This window comes from Pteropus alecto, unplaced genomic scaffold (assembly GCF_000325575.1).
Source record: "Pteropus alecto unplaced genomic scaffold, ASM32557v1 scaffold13, whole genome shotgun sequence".
NCBI lineage: Eukaryota > Metazoa > Chordata > Mammalia > Chiroptera > Pteropodidae > Pteropus > Pteropus alecto.
In genome coordinates this window covers 3608577-3634494 of record NW_006434373.1, presented here as the reverse complement: position 1 = coordinate 3634494, position 25918 = coordinate 3608577, and the positions used below count along the sequence as shown (strand labels likewise).

The following is a 25918-nucleotide window of genomic DNA, read 5'->3' as shown; positions in this document are numbered from 1 at the left end:
TCTTTCCCACTGAGTTTAGCTTATTTTTTCATATGATATGTCCTATGTACAGATTAAACAAATAGGGAGATAAAATGCACACTTGTCTGATACCTTTGCCTGTAGGAAACCATTTAGTCTCTCCATATTCTGTCCTGACAGTGACTACCCACTATATAGGTTTACTCATCAGGACAATCAAGGGCAGAAGCACAACCATTTTTTTCAGAGCAACCCAAGGTTTTCATCATCCATGCAGTCAAAAGCTTTACTGTAGTCTATAAATCACAGCCTAACCTTCTGAAAGTCTTTGGAGCACCCAGTATCCAGCATATATTTACAACTAGAATCCAGCTTGAACATCCATGTTACTTGCACGGGAAACTAGAGCAATGGCCCTATAGTTACTGCACTCCCTGGCATCTCCTTTCTTGAAAATTGGGATGTATATTGAATGCATGTAGGTCATTGTTTTGTTGCCATATTTGTTGTTCTATTCTTGTTAGAATTTTGACAGATTCAGTCTCTGTGGTTTGAAATAATTCTATTGGTATCCCATGTACTTCTGGTGATTTATTTTTTTCCCAATAGTTTCAGGGCAGTTTTCATTTCACTTTCTATAATTACAGGTTCTTCCTCATAGGAATCTTTTTCAAAGATATCTGTCATCCTTTTGTCTCTTCTGTATAGATCTTCAGGATTCTGTTTCTACCTTCCCTTTATTTTCTCTTGGTCAGATGGTGTGCTTCCCTATTGGTTGTTCAGCATTCCTAGTCTAGGTTTGAATTTCCCTTTTATTTTCTTGAATCTTCTGTAGCAGTCTCTTCTTGTTTTTCTTTTCTACCTCCTTACATTAACTATTGTAATTGTGCTCTTTATCTTCACATGATAGTCATTGAAAAGCTATGTTCAGGATTCTAACTTTGTTTATATCACCTTTTACTTTTGCCTCTCACCTGTCTTTGACAAATTTTAGCGTTTCTTCTGTCATCTGTCTAAATTTTTCTTTCCTTTATACTTCCAGCATTGTCTATTTGCATTCATCCCTAGTATTATTTCTAGTTTCAGTCCCAGTTCTTCTATTTCTTGGTCATTTAAGTTTGGCTGTGCAAATCTGTCTTTATGTGGAGTTTAAATCCATCAGGAATGTTATTAGCATTAGATTTGGGCACTACATTTCTTTCAGTGCTCTTCTTCAGCGTTACTCTAATGTTTGATATTAACAGTTTGTGGGCATTACCACAATCTGCTCCAGGTCTTGTTTTGGCAGAGAGAATACATCTTCTCTATCTCCTGCTTCCAAATACATAGTCTATTTTGATTTCTATTGGACATCTGGTAACTTGGCCATCATGTATATAGTCATCTGTTCGGTTGTTTGAAGCATGCGTTTGTGATGGACAAGTTGTTGACTTCACAGAAATCCACGAGCCAATCTCCTGCTTCATTCCTGACCCCTTGCCCAAATTTTCTGACAACATTCAATTCTGCTTTATTTCCTACTTTTGCATTCCTATCACCTATAATTGTCAGCATGCCTTGTTTTGGTATATGATCGATTTCTTCTTAAATACTTGCATAAAAGCTTTCTGTTTCATCTTCTTCAGCCTCTGTAGTTGGCATATAGACTTGAGTAATGATTAAGTTAATAGGTTTTCCTAGAAATCTGATTGATATTATTCAGACTGACCTTGTATTGTAACCCCTAACTGCCTGTGCTACATCTTGCCTCCATATTAAAGCCATTCTCTGTTTCTTCCAAGTTTCTCACTGCCAGAGTAGAACACTTTGTGTTTGCCTGACTGGGAATGTCCCATTCCAGTCCATTTTAGCTTCCTAACAACAAGCACTACAATGTTTAGATGTTCCCCTTCTTGCTTTACGGTCTTCAGTTTACCTTGCTTTGTGCTGCTTAGGTTCCACATTCAATTGTACGTGTGGTGCAGCATTGCGTTGTCCTTTCGCCTTGGTGCACCTCGACAGTCTTCTGCCTTTGGTCTAGTTACGTCATTGGTCACAAGGCTATTAGTACTTGTTCTCTGCTCTTCCCCAATAACTGGGGGGAAAAAAAAGAATAAGAAAAGAAAACGCAGCAGTGGTTTACCATTGCCTTCTGCTGCATGTGCACTGTGTGCTTCCAAACCACACACGCTTGGGTCCATGGTGCTACAACCACCAAATGCCTACGAAATGTTCCTTTTAACTTCCATTATTGAGTTTTACTTTATAGTTGTCACATACATTACATTTAGATACATTGAATGTGTTCTCTCAAAGTTATAACTTTAAGTTCAATAGTCATACATGTTTTAGACAACTTTAGTGGAGAAAAATCATCTTCTCTATGACCCCATGACTTAACATTTCAGTGGCTCTCTTTCATTCCTGGAGGTGTTTCCTTCCACTATCATTCACTTCACCCAGAAGAACCTCCTTTAGCATTTCATTCTCAGGTCTAAGAATTCTTTTTGTTTTCTTTAATCTGAGCATGTCCTGTTTCTGCTTTCGTTCTCCAAGTTTTGATTCCCTCAACAAATCACTTGTTTTTGTTTACTTTTCTGAGTGTTCAGATTGCTGTTTGTATATTTTATCCAAAGTTTTAGTTATAATCAATGAGAGAAATAGGATGTAGTGAGCTTACTTCATCTTAGCCCCGCCTATGTATTTATCACACATAAATTTATTATGCTAATGTAGTCAAATTGATTGATTCTTATCCTTATGGGTTGTGCTTTCCTTATCCTATTCAAGAAAATCTTTCTTATTAAGGGAAAAAAAAAGAAAAATATCTCTTACTCTGTTGCTATAAAGATATCTTTCTAGATATATTTTAAGATATATGTATATAGTTTAGGTTTGTTTTTTACATTTAGGACTTTAAGCTACTTGGAATTTGTTTTTTGAGAATAGCGTAAATTAGCAATGTAATTTTATATTTTTTGTACTGATAATTGTTCCACGCCTTATACTAAATAATACCATACTGTTGACTTCCTCCTAATGCTGAGTACATTGCCAGAAGTGGACTTTTCTCCACGTTTATCTCTGGCTTTAATATTACTCTTCTTTAATATTACTTTTCTTGATAGAATTCCTTGAGCACCCTTGCCAAGCAAAGTAGTTTCCGCTATAAATTGATTCCTGAAATTCTGTAATGCAAATCTCTTTTATATAACTTATTTTGTTGTATTATAATCATGTGTGTTTGTAGACCCGAACAGACTTTTAAGCATATAGAGAACGCACTAATGCATCTTAATCATTTTTATATTCCAAAAACAAAGCACTTAATAAAATTGCCAGCTCTACGTAATTCTCAACCAGCAGCAGCCTCAGAAGAATTAAAAGAAACAGACTGATGAATTATTTCCTAACTTCATCAAATATTTTAATTCACCTTCATGTTAAAAATGTACCAGTAGACTTGGTAAGTAGGATCACAGGCAGTTGCATCACTGACCGGAGGATATTAATGTCACATTTTATATGGTAATTAGGTTCTGAAGTTGACAGGTAACGTGAAAGTCACAATAAAAAATGATTGATTTTGGAAGATCCCTTATATTGCTCATGGGGAATAATATGCATGGTATTAATGTATATAACTAATTGTTATACTATATGTATGGATTTATGCATAGTACATAAGACAATGTAAAGTATATAATAATACACGTATAGAATTTTGAATTCTAAGAAAGTGGATTGAATACAATTGAATTTCAGATGTTCATTTATTCAGTTATTCAACCAATATTATTGAGGATCTACTTGTGCCAGGCACAGATCTAGGCATTTGGGATACCTTGGTCTATAAAACAAACACCCTTGCCCTCATGGAAGTTAAATTCTAGCATGGGAGATCAAACAAAAAGTAATTAAATAAAATGCATAGTATTTTTTTTCCAATTACATTTGACATTCAATATTATTTTATATTAGTTTCAGCACAGTGGTTAGACATTTATATAATTTATGAAATGATCCCCCGATTAGTCCAGTACCCATCTGGCATTATACATAGTTATTATAATATTATTGACTATATTTCTTATGTTGTACTTTATATCCCCATTACCATTTCATAGCTACCAATTTGTACTTCTTAATCCCTTTACCTTTTAAATGTATAATATTCTTAAAAGTAATACAGCAGTCTTTTCTTATTTGTGATTTAGGTCACCCACAGTCAACTGCATTTCAAAAATTTTAAATGGAAAATTCTAGAAATAAACAATTTATAAGTTTTAAATATCATGCTGTTTCTGAGTAACACAATGAAATTTCGCGCTCTCCCACCCAGTGCCGCCTGCGATGTGAATCATCCCGCCCCGTTAGTCACTTAATAGCCCTCTCAGTTATCAGATCAACTGTCATAGTATCTAAGTGCTTGTGTTCAAGTAATCCTTATTTTACTTAATTACAGCCCCCAACGTGCAAGAATAATGATGCCGGCAAGAATAACGATGCCGGCAACTCCAATGTGCCAAAAAAAAGCTGTAAAGTGCTTGTTAGCTCTATCCACGGTTTCCGGCATCTATTCGGAGCCTTGGAATGTATCTCCCATGGACGGGTGAAGGGGTTATGTAAAAATATTTTTTTAAAAACTAAAACAGGGTAGGTAGGGGACTAGGAGTGACCAGAATGACGTAGAGGAGGGTTGAGTTATGATTTTAAATCAGGTTGTCAAAAAACTTCATTGAGCAAACATAAAGTAAGGAATTCAGAAAGTTAGTTGACATCAAGGGAAAGCATTTCAGATTCGGGAACAGTAAAGGCCCTGGGACAGAAGCATGTCTGAATCATAAGATGACCAGCGTGGCTAGTGCAGAGTAATTCCACATATTAATAGATGTTGAAATGAAGAGAAGTTGAAATTACCATTAATCATAAAATGTTAATTCAAGAAAAGGGGTCCTTTTAAGTTATAAACTACATATCAATTATGACTATATTGTATTATCTTCAAAATCATTTACCATTTTTAGAAACTTTAGTTTGCTTAGAATACAAGTAAAGGGTAAATATTTGCCCTTTTTGTAAGTGGAAAATATGAGACGAATAGCTCTATAACTGCTCGAGGTAACAGAGAACTAACTGGGAGGGAGACACCTGGGCACTTGGGCCCCACATTCTGTTACTCGTTTAGTGTAGTGCCTTTTTTCCATTGTGCTCAAACATAATCAGGTAACGATGATGACGGCATTTATTTTTTGACTTTAGGAAACCTTGAGACCTGATTCTTCTCTGATCTCTATGATTATATTATTATTTGAAACTTTCATTTTGTATTTCTGACTCTGTCAGAAATAGGTTCTAAAAAAAAAAGAACTGTGACATTGCAAAGAAATGTCATGAAGTCAATGATATAAAAAGCCTAGATTTTGAAGCCCAAGTGGATTTAAATTAATGTTATACACTCGTAGGTGATTTTTATTATCTATTTTTAGAATGAAGCTTTGATTAAAAAGATTTGCTCTTATATGTTGCCTACTTTGGCAATCTTCTCTTTTCCTTCTTAATCTTTCCTAAAATATGCCTTCCTTTCCCTATTTTTCCCTAGCATTATACCTGCATGATTTACCATGACTATATCATAAAGACACTGTAATTGACTCCCCAGGATCACAGTGGCAGACACTGTGCCCACCAAATTCATTTCTTTTTAAGCACATAGTTAGACTACATTTCCCAGCCTGCCTTGTGATTAGGAGTAGTCATATTAACTGAGATCTAGCCAGTGGAATGGATGTGATCCACCTCCAAGCTTAACCCATGCAAACCTCCCTTTGCTTATGAATATTCTATGTCCTTTCTTATCCAAAAGCCGGATATAGAATACTCCATGACCCAAGAGTATGCAAAGTACACTCATGACAACATGCAAGATAATCCACTGATCAGAAACACACACCCGTTTTGGCCTTAATATGAACAATATACTTTTGTGTGAAGCCACTAATATTTGTGGTCTGCCTGTTATAGCATCTTGGGTAACACTTACTGACACCCTTCACCATTTATTTGGTTTAATATTTTACATGTTTTACATGTTTAATGTTTTAATGTTTTAAATGCTACTGAGCGTTATTATTTATAATACTTAACTAAGTTTAGCCTCCATTATTTAGCCATCCTTATTCTTTAAAATAATAAAAATTGTGCCTGTTTATATCTTCTGATGATAAAATTATTGGAATATTGATTATCAGATATTTTAATACAAAATAATGATCAATGGTGCTCCCAACAAGTTACACATATATATAAAACTAAAGCTTGTAACTCATTAACAACTAGTCTCTCAGAAATTTCTAAGAATCGATGGACTTAATTTTCTCCAAGGACAAAGTTAGTTCCCTATAACAAGTTAATATTTTTAGAAACTTTTTGATTGAATGATTATAAAGTATTGCCTCTCTTATCTCTAGTTCCAAAGTAGGTGACTCTAAATGGTAACTATAATTTGGAGGGAAAATCAAGGTTGATGACAGAGGGGATACTTTCCCTCATGCAGTAAATTCCATGGCCAGTAGAGTTGCTAAACTATGCTCCTTTCCTAATTATAGCTGTTTTTTTAAATCTTTTTGGATTAGGTTAATAGTTTTGTTTTTTTTTAATTGAGTGTAATACAATGGTTTTCTTCATTCTTATTTAATTTAACACCATAACATACAGATTGTGGTTCTTTCCAGAAAAAAAAAAAATGTCTTGAAGAATGAATAACTTAACAGGTAAAACTGTGTCTTACAGAACAATGCAAATTAAGATACTGGCTAATCCAACAAGCGAGGAAAGACTTGTTCACAGCTCTATTGTTAGTTCAAAGCCAGCTCTCAAGTTGTTCACCACATTGCACTGTGTTTTTCTCTTTTCTTTTTTGTAACTGTAAATGCAGACATGCACAAAAGTTTGAACATCATTACTTATACCACGCAACCCAAATGTCCTTTCTCCTTTTTGCATCCTACTCATCCTTTTAATCCAAAAGAAAATCCCACAGCCTAATATGAATTTCTTGGCCATATTGCCTTTGAAATGAGTCATGTCTCCTCTATATCCCAACAACAGTAATTATGTATATAATTTATTAGTCAATTAATGCTGTGCTTCCTTGTGACATTTTTGCTTTCATGTCCTATTTAAGCATTTATTCATTTAATTCTTTATGTATGTATGTCTCATTGCTCAATTTGAACAGATGCTTCTTGCAGGAGGAGGTCATATTGTGTGATTCTAAGTCCTGTAGAACTCATCATAGCACCTTCCATTTTATAATCATTTAAAGTACATATCTTCATTGATTAGCAGACAAAGAAAACTACTTGGAGGGCAATGTAATTAGTACCTAAGAAGATCAACTAAACTGAACGTATTTAAGTTTGTGTCTGACTCTACCACTTACTAGCTAAGTGAGTTTGGGCTTTACAGATGAATTTCAGCATCTGTGAAATAACCTGCTTATTTCACATAGTTATGAGAATCTATTAGAATAATAACATGTGAAAATGCTTCAAGAATATAAAACAGTATCATGAAGATGACGTTTGGAAATGGGCTTTAGAAATTCAGAGGATTATATCTTTAGATGTACGAATGGGACTGTTGTACAGAAGATAAATAAAATCACAGAGTACGTTTTCAGTGCATCAGATTGAGCTGACATATAGAGTCTATGTGAAAATAGATGATGATGAAGCTGGAATCATTGATGTGGCCAGAAAATATAGGACTTTATGTAACATGCTAAGGTATGTGGACTTGATTGTTTAGACTAAGGCGAGGCAGCAGCATTGAATATTTTTGAATGAGAAAATTATATGAACAGATTTATTTTTTATAGAGAAAATTTAGTAGATTAATTTTCCTCAGTAATACCTCCTGGTGTTTGCAGTGAGTCTCCCTTATAATTTCAAGAAAAATATTTTAAAAGGAATTATAATACTCTTATTTTCTATGTTTCTAATATAATAGATTTATGTTTTTCTATATAGTCCCTGGATTTGCACCCCGTTACTATAATATGTTATTACTATAAGCATACTCTAAATATATGTTATCAATTTTTGCTACAATCTACTAGTCACTTATACTGCCATGTTTTTTAAATGAATTGAGATAAGAGACCAGAGCTCATACAAAATTCATATCCTGAAATGTCACAAATTAATTATATTGCATCATGTGCTGTGTAATCATAAATTTCTACTTTATAACTTTCCATTAATAGAAAGAAACGTATTTATTCATCAGAGTCTATTTTTATTCATAGTTACATACTTAAAATCAGCTGCAAAATGCAAATAAATGTCCATTTAAATTATATTAAATGTGTTCCAATATAATATTACTTCTTATAAAAGTAAAGAACAGAAGTTATTATTTTAAAGAAATCAATAGGTACAGATAACATGAAAAATTAGAATTCTGTCTCCTCTCCTTCACTGTTGGTTGTCCAAATATAGCTACTCTACTCTTATTTCCAATAGAACTTGTAACAAACCTTATGAGGGATATTTTTCCCTTTATTTAACCCTTGGCAACAAAAGGAAAAAATAACAAGAATGGAGCTTAATTGGACTGCTGTATAAATGACTATTTCTAAATTAGTAAGAATCAACTCTTCTCTGTCTAAACCAGAAATGCTATTTTCACTTTCAAATCATTATCTTGATTTTTTTGGAAGTATGGAAATATACAACCCTTTAATTAAAGATGCTTTTGAATCACATTTTATTTTATGCCGCACCTTTAGGATGTATTTAGATAAACTTTGGTTTTACAAATTGTTATTTTCAAGTTTTATTTTTTAACATTTTCCCTCCAACATCTTGTTAGCATCAAGTGGAAATGAGATTTGCATTTGAAACACTAACATTCACTATTCGGTCAGCCAAGATGTTGCCTTCTTTTAATTTCCATAAATGTCAGTAAATGCCTCTTTTCACCTTTGGGTGAATAGTCAATAGAAAAATCAATTTTGTGACAAATGAACAGCAACATAATTTTACATATGAATTATTTAACAAAGCCTATTTTTATCCTAGAGGGGAAAGACTTAAAATAAAAATCAGCAAATTATTAATTTTCATTTTTAATATTATTCATAGACATGCATATCCATGGGAAGTAAAGAAAATCTATATCTCATTTTTAATTAGTTTATCTCATAGATCTCTATTAAAGACACAATAGACAACTATTAAAAATTAATAAATAAATATATAAGTAATAAACCTCATTAAGCCTTTAAAACATCATGTATTTCCCTCTAAGCTATGAGAGATTTAGTGGTTTTTAACCCCTGAAAATAAGTTAACTAATTATAAATGTCCCACTTTGGATGTAGAACATGAGTAAACTCAGTCTTTACATTTCTTGATCAAACTCTTAGCCATTAGAAAACATAAATACTTTACAAATCCAGCTGGAGAAATGGAAACTAGATTCACATCTTGAACTGCTAAATATCAAATCAGCAAGATTTTCCCAATAACAGAATAAAAGCATTTTTTAACCCCAATACTGAGCTGTCAGGGTAGTAATCACCAGTATCTTAAGTAGCACTATTTTCTAAGGATTACTGTTTCAATGAAGGAATCTTGTCAAAAACCTGCTAAAAGGAAGGGATTTTGTTTGAGAATGAGTATCCTAGCCCTCAAGGAAATGAGTTTGGAACAGGATCATTTCTGTATCTGTTCACATGTGCTGCAAACTTGAAATGGGGTGTTAAGAGGCATGCCTATTTATTAAAGGTAGATGACTTAGCTTCTCCCTTCTGTAATCCTTCCTTAAGACTGAATGGAGAATATAAAACTATAGCTATGCAACAAAGACCACATTTTAAGTGGTCTAAACTGATGGAGGAGAGAGTGTAAATTAAAATTACCGACCTCCCATTAAGTGCAACCTACATGGTGGCGGGGTAGGAACGGACTTGGGTGATCCTACCTGGCCTCCAGTGGTTGTGGAGCGGGTCCTGTTGTAAGTTTTTTTGAGGGATCAGATTGTCCCAACTCCCAGTAAGCTGTGTCTCAGTGCTTTCTCATACTGAATCACAAGCGGTACCTAAGTTCTGAAGCTTTCAGATCTCTTTCAAATGTTAAATTTAAAAATAAAAATCACATAATAATTTCTAATATGTTATTAGATTCTCCATCAACAAGTTTTGTTTTCAAAGACTGTTAAGCTGACAGATAGCATGTACCCTTTCTAGAAGCTTGGATTGTATACCTATTATAAAGTAAAACCATTTTTTTTCCATGCCATCTAAATATAATAATTGTGGACATAAGATGTCTTAGTCTTTTCAGGTTGTTGTAACAAAGTACCACAGACCAGGTGGCTTATAAACAGCAGAAATTCATTTCTCACAGTTCTGAAGGCTAGTATTCAGCATGATCCAATGAGGGTGGTTTTCCAGGTCACAGACTTGTCACTGTGTCCTCATATGGCAAAAGTGGCAAGGAAGCCCTGAGAGATTTCTTTTATAAGAGCACTAATCCCATTCATGAGGGTTCCACCCTTATGACCTAAATCACTTTCCAGAGGGCCCCACCTCCTAATGCCATTACACTGAGCTTTAGGATTCCAATATGTGAATTTGGGGGAACACAAACATTCAGACCATAGCATAGGATAAGCTTATTTGGTCGGTTAAGGCATTGCATTCTTTAGCCACCCTGAAAGTCTGTGGTAAGTCCCAGTCTATTCAGTGACCCCACTCATTAGCCATTCAAACCCATCTGGGCATGTCTGAATCCAGAGTAACCGATGGGTCTGGGACCACCCACACCCTATGTGATTTCAGAGCAGCAGAACATTTTTAATAAGTTCCCAGGGCTTTGTAGCATTATCTGAATCTGTGCGGTGTAAACTTAATCTCAAGTATGAGAATTTGTCCAGGGTCAGTCTGACATTTCTTAAAGGCATGCTATTCCTTTCCCGTTCATGGCTTTGATGGAGGTGAGGTACCCAGTTGCCTCTAAGTTTCCAAAAAAAAATGAAATTACAAGTCTAATATACAGACATACCTCAGAGAGATTACAGGTTAGGTTCCAGACCACTGCAATAAAGCAATATCACAATAAAGCAAGTCACACAAATTTTTGGGTTTCCCAGTGCACATAAAAGTTGTTTACACTATACTGTAGTCTATTAAAAGGTCAGTAGCATGTCTAAAAAAATAAAGAAATAAATAAAAACAGTGTACATACACACTATTTAAAAAATATTATATTGCTAAAAAATGCTAGCCATCATTTGAGCCAGTTGGGAAAAGTGGCACCTATAGACTTGCTCAACTCAGAGTTGCCACAAACCTTCAGTTTGTAAAAAAAAAAAAAAATTATCTGTGGAGAGCAGTAAAGGGAAGTGCAATAAAATGTGGTATGCCTGTACTGTGATAACATTTGTTCCTTTTCTCAAACATGCATCCAGGCATTCATACATTAGCTCCATTTAAACCCTCTAAGTAAGTGCACCACATGCATTGTGCTGGGCAGAGATTAATTTACTCATTGTGGACTCTAAAGGACACCCATAGTCTTGTCAAGCAGTAACTAATTCTACCCACAGGGAATTCTTCCCACATCAATCAGCATTTTTCTCACTTTCATAATATATATGACCCTTTTAAAATGAAAAAGAAATTGTTCTTGCCTTTGAATATTTCTTAAATTATTTTATTATAATGTTAATTAAGTATATGCATACATTGTTACCTAAAATCTCTTTATCCTTTTAGCTCTCATTACATCTGTAAAGCCAAAGCAAATTTAAAAATTCAGTAAAACCTACAAAAGCAAAAAAAGATGAAATTCACATTTTATAATAAGCATGATCTTATTTAGCTGACATGAAAATACTGTTGAAAATATGAATATAATACTGACTCAGATTCCATGAACTTCAGTATGTTTCTACCACCTTATGCCATTGGTTTTACCCAAGACTCTATCACTTTTTATCTATTCGAACTACTGGGCAATTTACCCTACGCTGTCAAATCCATTACTTTTTTCTTGGAGGAGAATAGAATGCCTTACTTGCATATTTACTCTTTTCTCATTAACCTGTACAATATAAATAATATTACTTGTCAGTATGCTTGTAAATAAAATATAAAGTCAGAAAATAAAATCTCACTGAGTGTTAGCTTAAAAAGTAGATATTCAAATGATCTAAAGAATAATTACATTACTTTTAAAAAAATCTGTCTTAAAAATAAAAGTGTAAAAAACTTTAATGAAGAAATTGAGGACCTCAAAAAATACATATAGAAATCTCAATATAAAAACATTTAACAGTTGTTTAAATTACTCAGTGAAGTATTTGTATACCTTTTTTATCTTACTCCTAAAATTTAAAAAACCTTTAGATCTTTCATCATTTTCTTCCTGTATAAGTTTTAATTTTAAATCATTTGGAAATCATAGTTATACCATAAATCCAGTGTGTTGCTCAGTATTTGAAGCGCTTCTTATTAATAAGGAAAAAACTATATTTTTATAGGATCATAAATTGTAAGAAGTGCTTTCATTTAACAGTGTCTGATTGAGTCATCAGGGTAATTATAATTCAGAATGTTTAGAGATTTTCTCAAGGCAAAGAGCTAACAATGACAAAATTATATTAGCCCACGTTTACAGAGCACTCACTTTTAAGTAGCCCACATAGTTACTGATGTAATCCTTGCCCACTCATCCTTTTGAGGTAGATTATTACTGTAATCCCACTTTACAGATGAAAAAGCTGATAGACTTGCTCAAGGTTATACAACCATTTGGTGGCAAATTTAGTATTCCAATCCAGGCACTCTGACTCAGGAGTTTGAGTTTGTCAGCCATACCATCTTCTCAAACCAACCTCTAAGTCATCATAGATTTGTGATTCCCTATTAAAGATGAAGGTCGCTGTCATTACTGGCATTTATCTACATCAAGCCCTGTGGAAACACCTCCTCCTGACTTTTCTTTCCCTCTTTTCCAACTAGTTGACCATCTCATTTTTCAAAATTTAAATGAAAAGTTATTGCCTCTTTGAAGTCTCTACAGACTCTTCCATAGAACTTCCTTTCCCAGGTAAATGATAAAAAAAGAAAAAGTTTAAAAAATAACCCCCCCTTTGTAGCTCACTCATTCTCTATGCCATGTGCAACACTTTAAGACACTTGTGTGATTTACATGTCCAAAAGATCTTTTAAAAGCAGGGCATTTGTCACATTCATAGAAGACAGAAGAAATACAATGTAGACTTCCAAAGTTTCATAGCTGTGGGATGCTTTTTACTTTTCCAGTTATAACACTTTCCTTCTGGTTCTGAAAGAAAATAATTTTGCATGTCAACACTATTATGTAAAACATGCCAGAAAATAAAACAAATGACTAGCTATCTGAAATGGTGACTTGGGGTGGAAATGTATCTTTCAAAGCCATGGAAAACAAAATTTAAGTTCAAATACACTAGTATGGCATCCTTGTTCTACAAACAAACTCGGATAAATGAGACCTGGTGTGAAGCCAGCTGACTCCAAGACCACATTGCTAGCAGCATCCCTAATCCCCGGAGTCGTTTCTTATCTTTATGAAAAGAAATGGTTCCTTTTCAATATAAAAACTAAAATTCTTATTAGAAAACTATTATTACCTTTTTAATGGTAATATTTAATTTATTGTGAAATATTAAATAATAATAAGAGAACCTGTGAGGGTTTTTGTTATTAGCAATGGGACATGGAATTTTTAAAAATGGAGTAACATCGAGTTAGATATTTTTACAGTGCCGAGGAATATTGTAAATATTTTCTGTTGCTTATATATTATTTGACCACCATTTAAGTAGGATTTATAGTTGTCTTTGTTTGCGATTCTAAAATATTAAAGCTGTTTCACTTTCTGTAACAAATATGATTCTTATGCCTCACAACCAAATAAATTGAATACATCTAAATAAAGCAGACATCATTAGTCAGGGCATACTATCCTCATCTTATGCTCTTCTATTTATTGTCTCTCAGATTGTAATTTTAAAATGCCCTCTGAACTTTACTGTGTTGAAAGTAATGACCTATCATACGCAGAATTTTAACCTTCATTTAAGACAGAACAAGTGAAGATTCTTTGTTTTTGTTTTTTTTAAATGAAGATCAATACTATTAATATTTTAACATCTCATTTATGCCATTCTAGCAACTATCTTTATATATCTATTAGATTTTACTCAATATCTATTAATCTCCATAATAGAAAATAAAGTTTTAAAGTTCCATGGATCTCTCAATGAAAGGGTTTATCCTGAGCATTAGCTGATTATTGCAAACATCAGTCAAATTTTCGCTTATCAAGAAACCACAGAAAGCTCTCGGTTGTTGATTCTCTACTCAATACATTATTCAAGACATCAATATCCTCATTAAGAAAGTGCTTTCTAATGATTTGTGTATATAAGTTTCACCTTTTATAGTATACTTGGGAATTCAGATATTTTTAATAAACATTGAAATGCTTTGAAAAGATAGAGAGCATTTTTTTTTTTTCAGTGAAGCACTGAATTGGGGGCTTTGGGACATTTTATATCAAAATCTCTTTCCACAATTCTAGTTCATATGAATAGCCACTGAAAGTCACTCTCAGCGGATTGGCACTGCTTCTATGCAGTGACTAACTGTAAATCTGTTCCTATTATGAAGGTCCTAGTATATGTTTTTGGTCATTATGAAAAGCTGCTGAAAAGAGTTTAGGATTGAGAAGAATGGATATATTTTGTTCTTTGTATGAAGACAGAGTTGTACACTCACACCAACACGAAGATAAATCCAGCACATGTCATCAGGCCATGGAAGAGCAAAGCCAATTGCTGGGTAGAGATTTGAATTGTCTGTCTAGTAGTTATGCTTTACTCAGTTTTGTTAGGAGTCGGCCTCCATTTGTATATTCTTTTTATACCCTTCTTGCTTTTGCTTAGATTAATTGAATATTTATTATTTCACGTTTCCCTTATATTAACTTATTAATTATACATTATTTCACTAGTCCTTTGTAGTTTCACTAGAGAATGAACATGCATCCTTGACTTATTACATGTTAACAGATTTTATTACTTTTACCATATTCCTAACTCTAGAACCTTAGAATCTCTAACTCCACGTAACCCCTCTTATAGTTATTGTTGGCATCCATTTTTGTTTTACATATAATTTAAAGTCTATGAGACATTGCAAGCATATAATTTGTATTTACTCATGTTTAGTTCTGATGTCTCTATCTCTTAAACTTTCATTTTTTCATTCGGGATAATTTTCTTTCACTTTAAAAAATATATATGCAAGACTTTTGATGGCCAATTTTCTCATTTTTGAATGTCTAAAAACATTTTTATTTCACTTTTAATTTTGAGGGATTTTTTTTTTTTTTTTTTTGAGTATAGGATTCTAGGTTGAATTACTTGCTTTCAATACTTTAACCTGCAATTAGTTTTATGGCTTCCAGTGTTGCTGTTTAGAAGTCAGCTTTCACTCTCATTGTCCTTCCTTTGAAGGCAATGTGTCTTTTTCCTCTGGCTTTTTAAAGCTTTTTGTGTATATTTTCTTTGGCCTTTGGCATTTTTAATATCATCTGCCTTGTGTGTGTTTGTTTTGTTGATGATGGTGTCTGTGCTTATCTTTTGTGTGGTTTGCTGAGCTTCTGAAATGTCTGTATTGATGCTATTCACAAATTTTGGAAACATCTCTGAAGATTGGTTTGCCATATTCTTTATATCTCTTCTACTTCTGGTACTTTTTTTATGTTTACGTCTATCCCATCATTTCTTCTATTTGTCCATCTTTTTCTCTATTCTCTTAAACATTTAATCAGAGGTATTTTAAAATCTTTATCCACTAACTTTAAATCTGGGTCATCTGTGAATCTGTTTTGTCTTTTGATCTTTGATAAATTTTCTAGACTCCTTACATGAATAGTAATTTCTGATTGTACAGTATACATTGTGTGTAAACAAACTGTAGATGCTAAAGTAATGTTTTCTACCTAAAAGGCTTCCTCCATCCTCTGGTAGGAAGCAAAGGCAGGGGGAGATCATCTCTGATTGAGAACCTGTCAGATCTTTGTTCCTTGGCACTGAAACATTACAGTAGCTTCAGTTCTGCATTTTGGAGCTCCAGGCCCCACTCTCCAGCCATGTGCCCCACTCAGTTTTAAAGCCTGAAAGTCTTGAAGATGAGACTAGTCAGGTGCTTGAGGCTATCATCTCTCCTGTTATTATTTTTTTTTTTTTTTGCTTCTGAAGCATCTGTATCATTGTAGAAGATTCTACTTTACTTTTTATGAGCTTTTGGCCCAAGGCATTGCTTATTTATACAGTTGAAGAACTTAACAAATTTCCCTTTGGGAAAGTGGCCATGCATTTGAAGATCCTCAAGTTTCCAATTTGTGTCTTGAGTCCCATGCACTTGTAAAATATTGTATGGGTTTTTTTTCTGTTCACTCAGAAAGTGTCTCCATCCAGAATTTTACTATCTCTAGTTCTCGCTTTTGCCGGAGTTTTATGATGTTTTAAAAATATGATTTTTTATAATTGATCCATTTTTTATCATTTTTGTGATGGGAACAATAACTTGCCATGACCTACAATATCCTATGCAGAAGTAGAAGTTTTTGTTTTGTTTCTAAGTAGATCATTATGAAATTGTATTACTTAAGAAAGATGATATCTCAAAGCAGTTTGGGGGAAATAATCAACTGAGATTGTAGAGGTACCCTTCCATCGATTAAATATTCTCTCATAAAAATAAATTTAGTCACAGCATTTTTCAGAAGTTGCTATTATATGCTGAATATGTGCCAAGGAACATATATACAGATATTCAATATTCATAAAGTAAATGAGACTGAAGCTAAATGGAATCAACACTGCATACACTAGTGGAGAAAATAGAGGAACTAAAATATGTTAGTGAAGAAAACATACAGATTTCATTCAAATACTATTTAGAAAATGAAGAGAAATGAAGGTGGTACAGAGACCCTTGTCTTTAGCATATATCAGATCCTGGACAACAATTGTTAGGTAAATGATAGCAGTGTGAAGTAATAGTTAAGAAGTTAGACTGGTGCCACCATTTTCCATGTGACTTTGGGCAAATTTCTTAACTTGTCTGTGTCTCAGTTTCCTCATCTATAAAATACTAATACTGCTTTATAGAGTTCTTAGGAGAATCACATGATTTAACATTTGTAAAGTGCTTAGAGAAGTACCTGGCACATATTTAGCACTCTAAATTGTTTATTAAATAAGTAAGTTTTATGTACACTCTCCACCCTGTTTTCTTGGCTCACTTGTCTGACAGTAAAGGCAACCTGACTTCCACAAGACCCTTCCAAGCAGGAGAATGCCTCATTACCAGGTCCTGAAGTAACCTCCAGGCTAGAGAAAGATATCCTTTAAGTGGGACATGCTGCTTTAGCAGCCGCTCACTTTCTATTGATACCTGGAGATTACTTCAGGGATTGGACAATCACAGTCCTGTTTTCCACACTTAGGTTTTTGTTTGTTTGTTTGTTTTTGTTTTTCTGGTTGCTTGTCAATTCAATTTGGGAAAATTCATTTTGCTGAAAATCAGCTCCAAAAATTTATGAGCTCTGGATATGGGTTTGACCTCCCTGCTTCTGTGTTTTAACACTACGTTTTCGACATTCTGCCCATCTTCTTGATTCTAGGCTTTAAAATTTTCTTCCTCGAGTAAATGAGTAAACCATAGGCTCGGGTACCCAGGTGAAGGTGTTGATTTTAGAATTGTCCATGGATCACTGACTGCCCATGCTTTTTTCAAGTGTATGTTTCCACGTAAGAGCCAACCACTTGTGTCCTGCTTTGTTTTATTCTCTTTTGTTTTGATAAAGAAGAAGGAAGTGGCACTGGAACAAAGTAGGTGCTTTGGAAGGTGGGATGAGCCAACTAAATTTCTAAATCCTTTCCAATATTCCCATTCTCATTTGTTGTCCATGTCCAGAATCTCATTTTTCAAATCAGCATATTCACTTTAGAATTAACAGATAAATTGGTTTCTACAATGTCCACTTGTTATAAATTGCTGGTTGCTGGCAAAAGAGGGAGCCCAATGCAATATAACCAACCTACTTGTCCCAAAGTACCCTAGCTGCATCAGGGGGCAAGCTCAATCTCCAGGGTATCTTTCTTCCGGTGCCCTAAGGAAGCTAGAGGAAGTGGCTAATACAAATGCGCATTTTGATGCTCTCCTGCAAAGGCCTCTAAAATTCCTATCTCTGTGGTCTCAAGGTCTGAGAGAGCACACAGCTGCTCGTTTAGGTCACTGCTTCGATTGACACAAAATCTGTGCACTGACACACCAGTGAGGTTGCAGGTGTCCTCAAACACAGCTACTCTGCCTCCACTAAGCTCATTTGATATTTCAGAGGCTGTCCCTTGCCACACCTAACTCTTAAAACAGTTTTTATATTCCTGTGGTCCTCTGTTAACATTGACTATGAAATGGGCCTTCCTGAGTAGGGGGTCCATCCTTGAGTTAATACATGGTGGTCAGAATAGGGTCACATTACCTTAAAAGATGTTGGCTAGTAACAGTGCACAGACGAAGTGGATCCTAGAATGGGGTGAAACCTGAGAAATCCAAAAACATCAGACAGAGTTACAAATGTAATAAATTAAATGAAGAAAAAGTACAGGGTGTCATAAGAATGTATATAATAATCGAAGGCAGAAGGCAAACAGACTTTTGATTCTTTATTGTGTCACTGGAGGTAAATCACGTGTTAACCAGTGTACCAATCCTAAATGTTTTGTTCTGCTTATCATCTTAACTCAACAGCTCACAGCCAATCTAGCTGGAGCCATTTGCTGAGTGCAAATGGAGGTTTTATAGGGAGTGCTTGGTCCAGCCCTGATCCAGACCCTTGGCATCCAGGTGTTGCTATTTTATTTCTTGCTCATTCACAGTACATATTTGGTGCTACTCCTTTTTTCTCCTCTTTCCTCCCACAGGTAATCCATCAGCTGAGGCTCTCAGAGAATGAAAGTGTGGCCCTGCAGGAACTCCTGGACTGGAGGCGGAAGCTCTGCGAGGAAAGAGAAGACTGGCAGCAAATACTGCAGCACTCAGAGCCCAGAGCGCCTCCCCCGCCTCCTTGCAAAAAGCCGACTCTTCTAAAGAAGCCTGAAGGGGCCTCCTGCAGCAGGCTGCCTTCTGAGTTTTGGGACACTACCATTTGATGTGGTCCAAACTACTGACTCACAGGATAAAACTGCCTAGTGATTCCAGGCTGCATTGACAGAAGGCTGCCTCTGATACATGCTGGGTGCTCTCTCCACACATTTACACAGAAAAGCACAGGACAGAGAAGTTAAATACACAAGATTCCCTGTGTGTGTGTGTCTGTGTGTGTGTGTGTGTGCGTGCGCGCGCGCGCGTGTGTGTGTGCGTGTGTTCTTACTCATTCTACAGGAATACACTCTGATTTTCAGTCTCCATGGTTATAGGGCTCTGCTACCCCCAGGTACTAAAGGAAGGCTGTGAAAAGTGTGGATGAGGTGGAAGAGGGAAGGAAGAGTGGTGGAGGAGAGGAAGGATCCATGTACACTATACACTTGTTTTTATATAGTCCGACCCCACGTTTATTGTACTCCAATCGTTTAATATAATACACTCTACAGGACATATGTTTTATTTCTTTGTAGGTGTTTGTGTTTTATTGGAATTACATACCTGAAAATTATTTACATGTTTATTACTGTTTTTTATAACTTTATGCAATTGGTGGTGCTCCCTTTCTTCAAAATACAGATTAAAAAAAAAAATCATTTCTACATTTTTTTCTTTCACCTACCATTTTTTAACTGAAAATACCTAAAACTCTCAAGACTATGTTGTTGTTTTAGCTTTGCCAGTGTCAAGGCCCGCAAACATACAGACTGAGTCCTATGTTTGATATTTCATTCATTGATTAGGAGGCAGTTCCTTCCTATGCCCCGTATTTCTGGATATGTGGGGTTGTGAGCTACTTACTTAAATTTCATCTCCCAACTTCAGCGTAGGTTACAGGAAATTTTCCGTCACTCAACATGTATGGCTTCAAATTCATAGCTGGTAGAATGAAAGGGTCACATCCATTCAAAGGTCTTTACAGTACAAATAAGCACGCCGAGATTTACTGGTTCAAGCAGTATTGCTGCATCACAAGACAATTGTCCTCTCAGAGTTTCACTGCATGGCTCACCTACTGTATATCCTCAACCCTCCTGTAATGCAACTGCCTTGTTTATTGATGTGCTTCCGCTGGCTGTTGGGAGGTTCTGAGCAGTGACATCAGATCATCGTGTCTTGCTACTTGGAACTTTTTATTCATACCAGCCTCTGAAAAGTTACTGTGCCAATAAAAGGGTACAACTATGTTCTTCTGTGGTTTTATGTATTTATTGTTGTTGTCTTCCATGAATGTTTTTGTTTCCTGATCAGAGAAGTAGGAGCAATTAAATGATCTCATTCATCCAGCCTCTTTTCATGTGTTATTTTCACAACATTTTGCAAGCTTAAGGTTCCAGTGGTTTGTTTTCAGATAAAGCTTTTAGATGTAATTATGTAGGCATATGTCAGTTTTAGGAATGATATGTTCATTATTTAGGAATAATAACAAGCCAACAGATCAAGAGATGGCTGCCACTAAGAAGACAGTTTTTTTTGTATTCACAAATCCCACACTGTCCGGGGGAGGCTACATGAAGTACCTGGGTTGGTCAGGAGGCGGACAGAGTGAGGAAACTAGTGGGCTGAAGAAATTTTCGTGGTTTCTTGGGAAGGAATGGGCGAAGCAGGGCATGTAGGCATGGAATGGATGAGTTCGAATAATTTTGGCAGTCCCTGGGGTTCAGAGGCTGAATCTGGTTATCTGGTACCTGGCCTTGGGCAGGGGGATAGTGCCCTGGAGAAACCAATAAAGAGGGTGGTTGGGCTGTGGGCTCTGGATTAGTCGGAGTTGCTTACTATCTCTAGGACTTGGCTAGCCTTGGGAAAGACAGACAGTTCCTCCAGGGTCAGCAAGTCCCAGATGTCAAAGCATAAGAATACAGAAAATAAAAGACATAGTTAATCCATGGTTAACTGGCAAATTACTGATGCCATCCGACAATCATAGGGAGGCATTCCACCTAACCTCCAGCTTAACGACAACCAAGCCCCACAGTCTGTCTGCCTTTTCCCCCTCAATATCCCTGATGACTGACTTCCTAACTTCAGCCAGTAAGCAACAGAAGAAGCCAACTTTCTTTCATATACACAACTTCTTTAGCCATGGCTTGCATATTGTAGGACTTCGAGATCTTGGTTAAATTAAAAGTTTGAACTGGATTCCCCATCCCCAACACACACAGTATATTTATTTAGACTAGAAAGAACAGTGAACTGTTCAAGCATTTTACCTTGTGAGAACTAGTTTCAAATGTGCACTGAGCACTTGCCGGGATGTCTTTGGTGCTCTGGGTGCTCTGCACATATTATTTCTAACACACATGTCTCCATGGTAATTATTATCATCTGTGAATTATCATCCCGAAATTAAAACTCAGAACTTTAAGAAGGCTGTCAGAATATAACTGCTCATCTTTATGATTCCAAAGTCTATGACATTTTTATTTGCTATACATAAATTTTCTAATTATTATATTGAAATATATCTTTATAAACTTCAAATTAAATGACCTTTTTGGAGATACATCGTTGTGTGAAATTGTGATGGGAAAGATCAGATAAACTAAGAGGTCCCAAGTACATGTGGATTTGAAGAACATCACTTTATTCTACTAACATGGTCACAGTTTAGGGCTCATATAGATGTAAGCTGAACCTGACAATCACTTACTAAAGGTGCCATGACCATCACGAAATAGTAAATATTTAATCTGTCTAGTAATCACTTTGCCTCATCTAACATTTGTTGATCTTCTAAAGCTAGAGGCCAAACCCCTTAAAGATTTTCTAAAACACAAACTCCTAAAACACTAAGGTCTTCTGTGTTTATAGTTGTTTGTTTTCTACTCAGTGCAGATTTCAGGTGTGTGTTAATCACCACTTTAGAACCATCTGATTGTACCTGTTCTACTTACATGACAGAAAAATCAGCAGGGAATCAAAAGCATTAATAACCATGACAGTAGCAACAATATTAATAGTCACGAAAAAATATGAGCTAAAATCCAAGTCTGTGTGTGTATTAAAGGTACTTTCAGAAAGGTTTTCTAATGATTATAACATTATCAAGAAAATAAACAGAAGTACTATTCTACATAATAAAGCACTGAATGTTTTTCCATATAAGCAAGATTTCGACAATTATGTATATTCGCAAAATATACAAAAGGGTACTTTAATTGCTATCAGGCCATAAAGTATGAATTGTGATATAGTATCAGGCCTAAGACCTTATGTTTAGCAATATAATTGGTATGAATTATTACCCTATGTTCAAACACTGCCCAACTTTATTGCTTTGAAAAAAAAAATGCTTTATGAGGGGTCTCAAAAAACTACAAAAATATATATAGTGAGTTAAAATGATTTAAAATGTATTTTTTTTAGAGTGGAAAAATGTATTGTTACTATTCTTAAATAGTGGTATCTAATTTAGAAGAATTATGCTAACATAAATCTACCCAATAAAAGCAACAACAAGTTAAAATCTTAGGTTTATAAATGAACTTCACAAATTACACAACTTGGACAAAAACTGTATTTTGAATTCCATAGTCTGAAAGGATGGATGCATTTCTGTCAAAATTCTATTGCCGTCAATTTCTAGCCAGAGATCAAATTCAACTCATACCACAATAAACGGCATGAAGTTGTTACACAATGTTCCAGAATGAGACACATTTCACACTCTGCATTGCTAATTTATTTTCTAACTTTTATATGTATATCTTTAATTAGAAGTTAATAGGATTTATTTTTATTTTAATTTTTATCAGAAAATTTTCAATAGAAACATTCTTAAATTGGTTAGGAAAAAGAGCCCCAACTGTGTTCCAAGTAAAAGTTTAGTGTAATTTCATTAAATTTTTAAAATTGTTTTTAATTGCACATAAATATCCATTTAATGAAGATGAAAACAACTATATTTCTATTTATTGTGCAACGGTAAATTCTCTACTATGCTCATATTTTCCCAAAACAGCATTGGTTTCAAAAAATTAAAACTATATCCTCCACCTCCTACTACTTTCTTTACATCTTATTCATAAGCAATGACTTTATCAAACAAATTCTACTACAATGTTCTACCCATTTGAGTTACAAAGATACCCACATAGCAAAGGGTTGTAGCATGCTGAGTTACAGACTGGAAAGAATTACCTTTGTAGTTTTTTACTTTACCTAAGTACTGCAAACCCCTGGGATGTTCCATTATTATGATTTCAGTAAGTTTCTCTAAAATCCAGGATGCTTTGTAAAAGCATGACTTTTTCAAAGGGTAAGTTTTATTAGATGCCTATCATATATCTCTTTCACCTGTTCTAATTTCTCAGATCACTTGTGAAATTTAAAAGAATCTCTGCCTAAAATATTTTTGTATGCTTTGATATCAGCACAATATAATACGGATTTTATTTAGTTTACCATATCATTACAATGGCAGAAGAAAATCTTGATGTCTTCTCATAAAAAAATATTAAAGGTGAATAAATCTATGCATTCATTTCAATTGTTGTTTTATAAGAAGAATGCATTAAATGTGTCTTTTCTTTCCTTTGAATTAGTCATCCACAGACATCCTGGCATATCTGCTAGCTTGCTTTTCCTATAGCCCCAGGGAACATGTGCTGCTTCAAAGGAAGGCTGTGAGCTTACCCAGATGACATTTTCCTGATGTCACCACTTAGTTTCTAAAGTCTAAAGAAAATGAAAGAGAATGAAACTATTGATAAATTCCAAGAGGGAGATCAAAGCTCTAAAGAAAAATGGAATAAAACCAAATTCAGTTTGAGGTTTTGATCTTTTAAGATTTCAGCAAACAAAGGGGCTGGAGGTCCATGATCTAAAACAATTAGTTGAAAAGTGTATAAATTCTGTCACATTCTGAAGAGAGGTTTTCTTACCGATCCTATTTTTTGGGATCTATTAAACTGAATTCAATTAAACTAGGGCTTGTGTTAGAAAGAGCAGGTCCGCCTAACAGAGTCCTTATTATTGTTCATCAACACTGTTGAATAAAATAATATTACAAAAGTTACTTTTTGGATACTTTTTTTAATATAAATATGTTGTACCTACATGTGAATTGTAAGGCAAATATTTCTTCAGCAACTTTTGCAATTTGAGAACTGTTGTTATTCCCTTAGGTTTAGAGGCTGTTATAAAAGGATAACATTCCATATTTTAAAAAGCAAGAAAAGTTCCCTAACAAAAGACAAGAGAGGCCACAGGAAATCCATATAGTATTGGCCTCAACTACTAAAGACTGCCAAGGGTAAGGAAGTAGGCAATTTGAGGTGACACTGTCTCATTATCGATCACTAGAACACTTACTTGCCTTTCAGCCGCCGATGAAAAGGCAAACCCGACAAAAGTGGAGCACTCGTTCCCCAGAGCATTCAAAAGCCAAAAGTGTGCTCACACTGACTCAGAGAAATTTAAAGGTACACGTTGCTGTATCTCCTTTTATACCAACAGTTGGCATGTGACCCCGTCTCACTTACAGCTGTCTCACTTGTCTTGAGCTTCCACCCCTACCCATGTTAGTTACTCAAGTTGGCTGTTTTAACACACCACAGAATGTCGTGGCTTAACACAGTAAACTTGTATTTCTAAACTTGTATTTTCTCCCATTAGCTTTCTCCCAGTGCTACTCCCCGAGCAGTCACCCAGAGATCAAGCGTTCTTCCATCTCATGTCTCCAACCTCCTTCTGGTCTTCGGAGTGTCCCTTGTGTAGCCAATATGTGGGGCTTGGAGCACAGAGGGTGGTACATGAGGGAATCACAGCCTGCCACGTCACTTCTGCTCACGTTCCATCAGCCGGAGCTCAGTTGCATGGTGTGACTGACTCAAATGGAAGGCAAGCTGAGAAACAGGCCTGCTATATGATCAAGAAGAAAGGGAAATCATCTGGAAAAAGAATAACCAGTTTCCGTCACACTACATGAGGGAGGGAACTCCTCGCACAAATATTTAAACTCCACTTTTCATTTCCTTCTGCATTCAGAAGTCGCCTAGGGCCATTCACTCTCCACCAACCATAAGATGAAGAATCTCCCTACATCTATAAGCCACCTTCCCACCTCTTTGCCAAAGACCCATGATTACTCCGTGGCTGGTCCGGGAAGTTCACAGAGTGAGGATGGGTAGAGGGAGAGTGGAGAGATGGGAAAGTTCTCATTTGCCTGGTGGCTCCTGCTCTGGGCCTAGCGGTGGAACAAAGCTATCTTTCTCTGTGGGAGATGGAGAAGGTTCTTGGGGGATTCCTTGTGGATTTTCTCTCTCACCAAATCCTGAGCAGATCGATTTAATTCATCTCTATTCTCACTGCTGTTGGTGACCCCCTCCTGAGTCTGTGGACATCAAAAAGAATGCCTCTTTTCCCTGAGATCTCCCTAATCTTTGTAGGAGACTCCATCAGGCAGTGCTCTAGGCCCCTCAAAGTGTGCTCTAGTAACTAGCAGCAATGACATCACCTGGAAGCCCCACTCCCAGAACTGCTGAATCAGAGTTCACATTTTAACAAGACCTGCAGATAGTTCACATGCATGTGTAAAGTTGAGCCACACTGCTCGGGACATGCCCATGCTGACTCCTCCAGGTGGCCCACATCTGTTATTGGGAGAGCCTCCATAAGGCACTGACCCCAGCAGGGAGGGCAGATCCCAGTGCAGGAACACTCTTTGGCCCCACCTCCAAAGCAGGTAGCAAGTAAACCCCA

The 25918-nt window shown here is 35.5% G+C and overlaps 1 protein-coding gene across 3 annotated transcripts in view; it reads left to right on the top strand.

Annotated features, from left to right (window-relative positions):
• MYO16 (myosin XVI) overlaps positions 1 to 20403 on the top strand; it is a 516601-nt gene extending 496198 nt beyond the window's left edge. For all 3 annotated transcript variants that reach the window (XM_006909366.3, XM_015587388.2, XM_025045004.1), the window contains one exon: positions 18997 to 20403. In XM_006909366.3, coding sequence (XP_006909428.1) covers positions 18997 to 19224 — 228 coding nt within the window. In that variant the 3' untranslated portion in view covers positions 19225 to 20403. The remainder of the gene's footprint in view (positions 1 to 18996) is intronic.
• The last annotated feature ends 5515 nt before the right edge of the window (positions 20404 to 25918 follow it).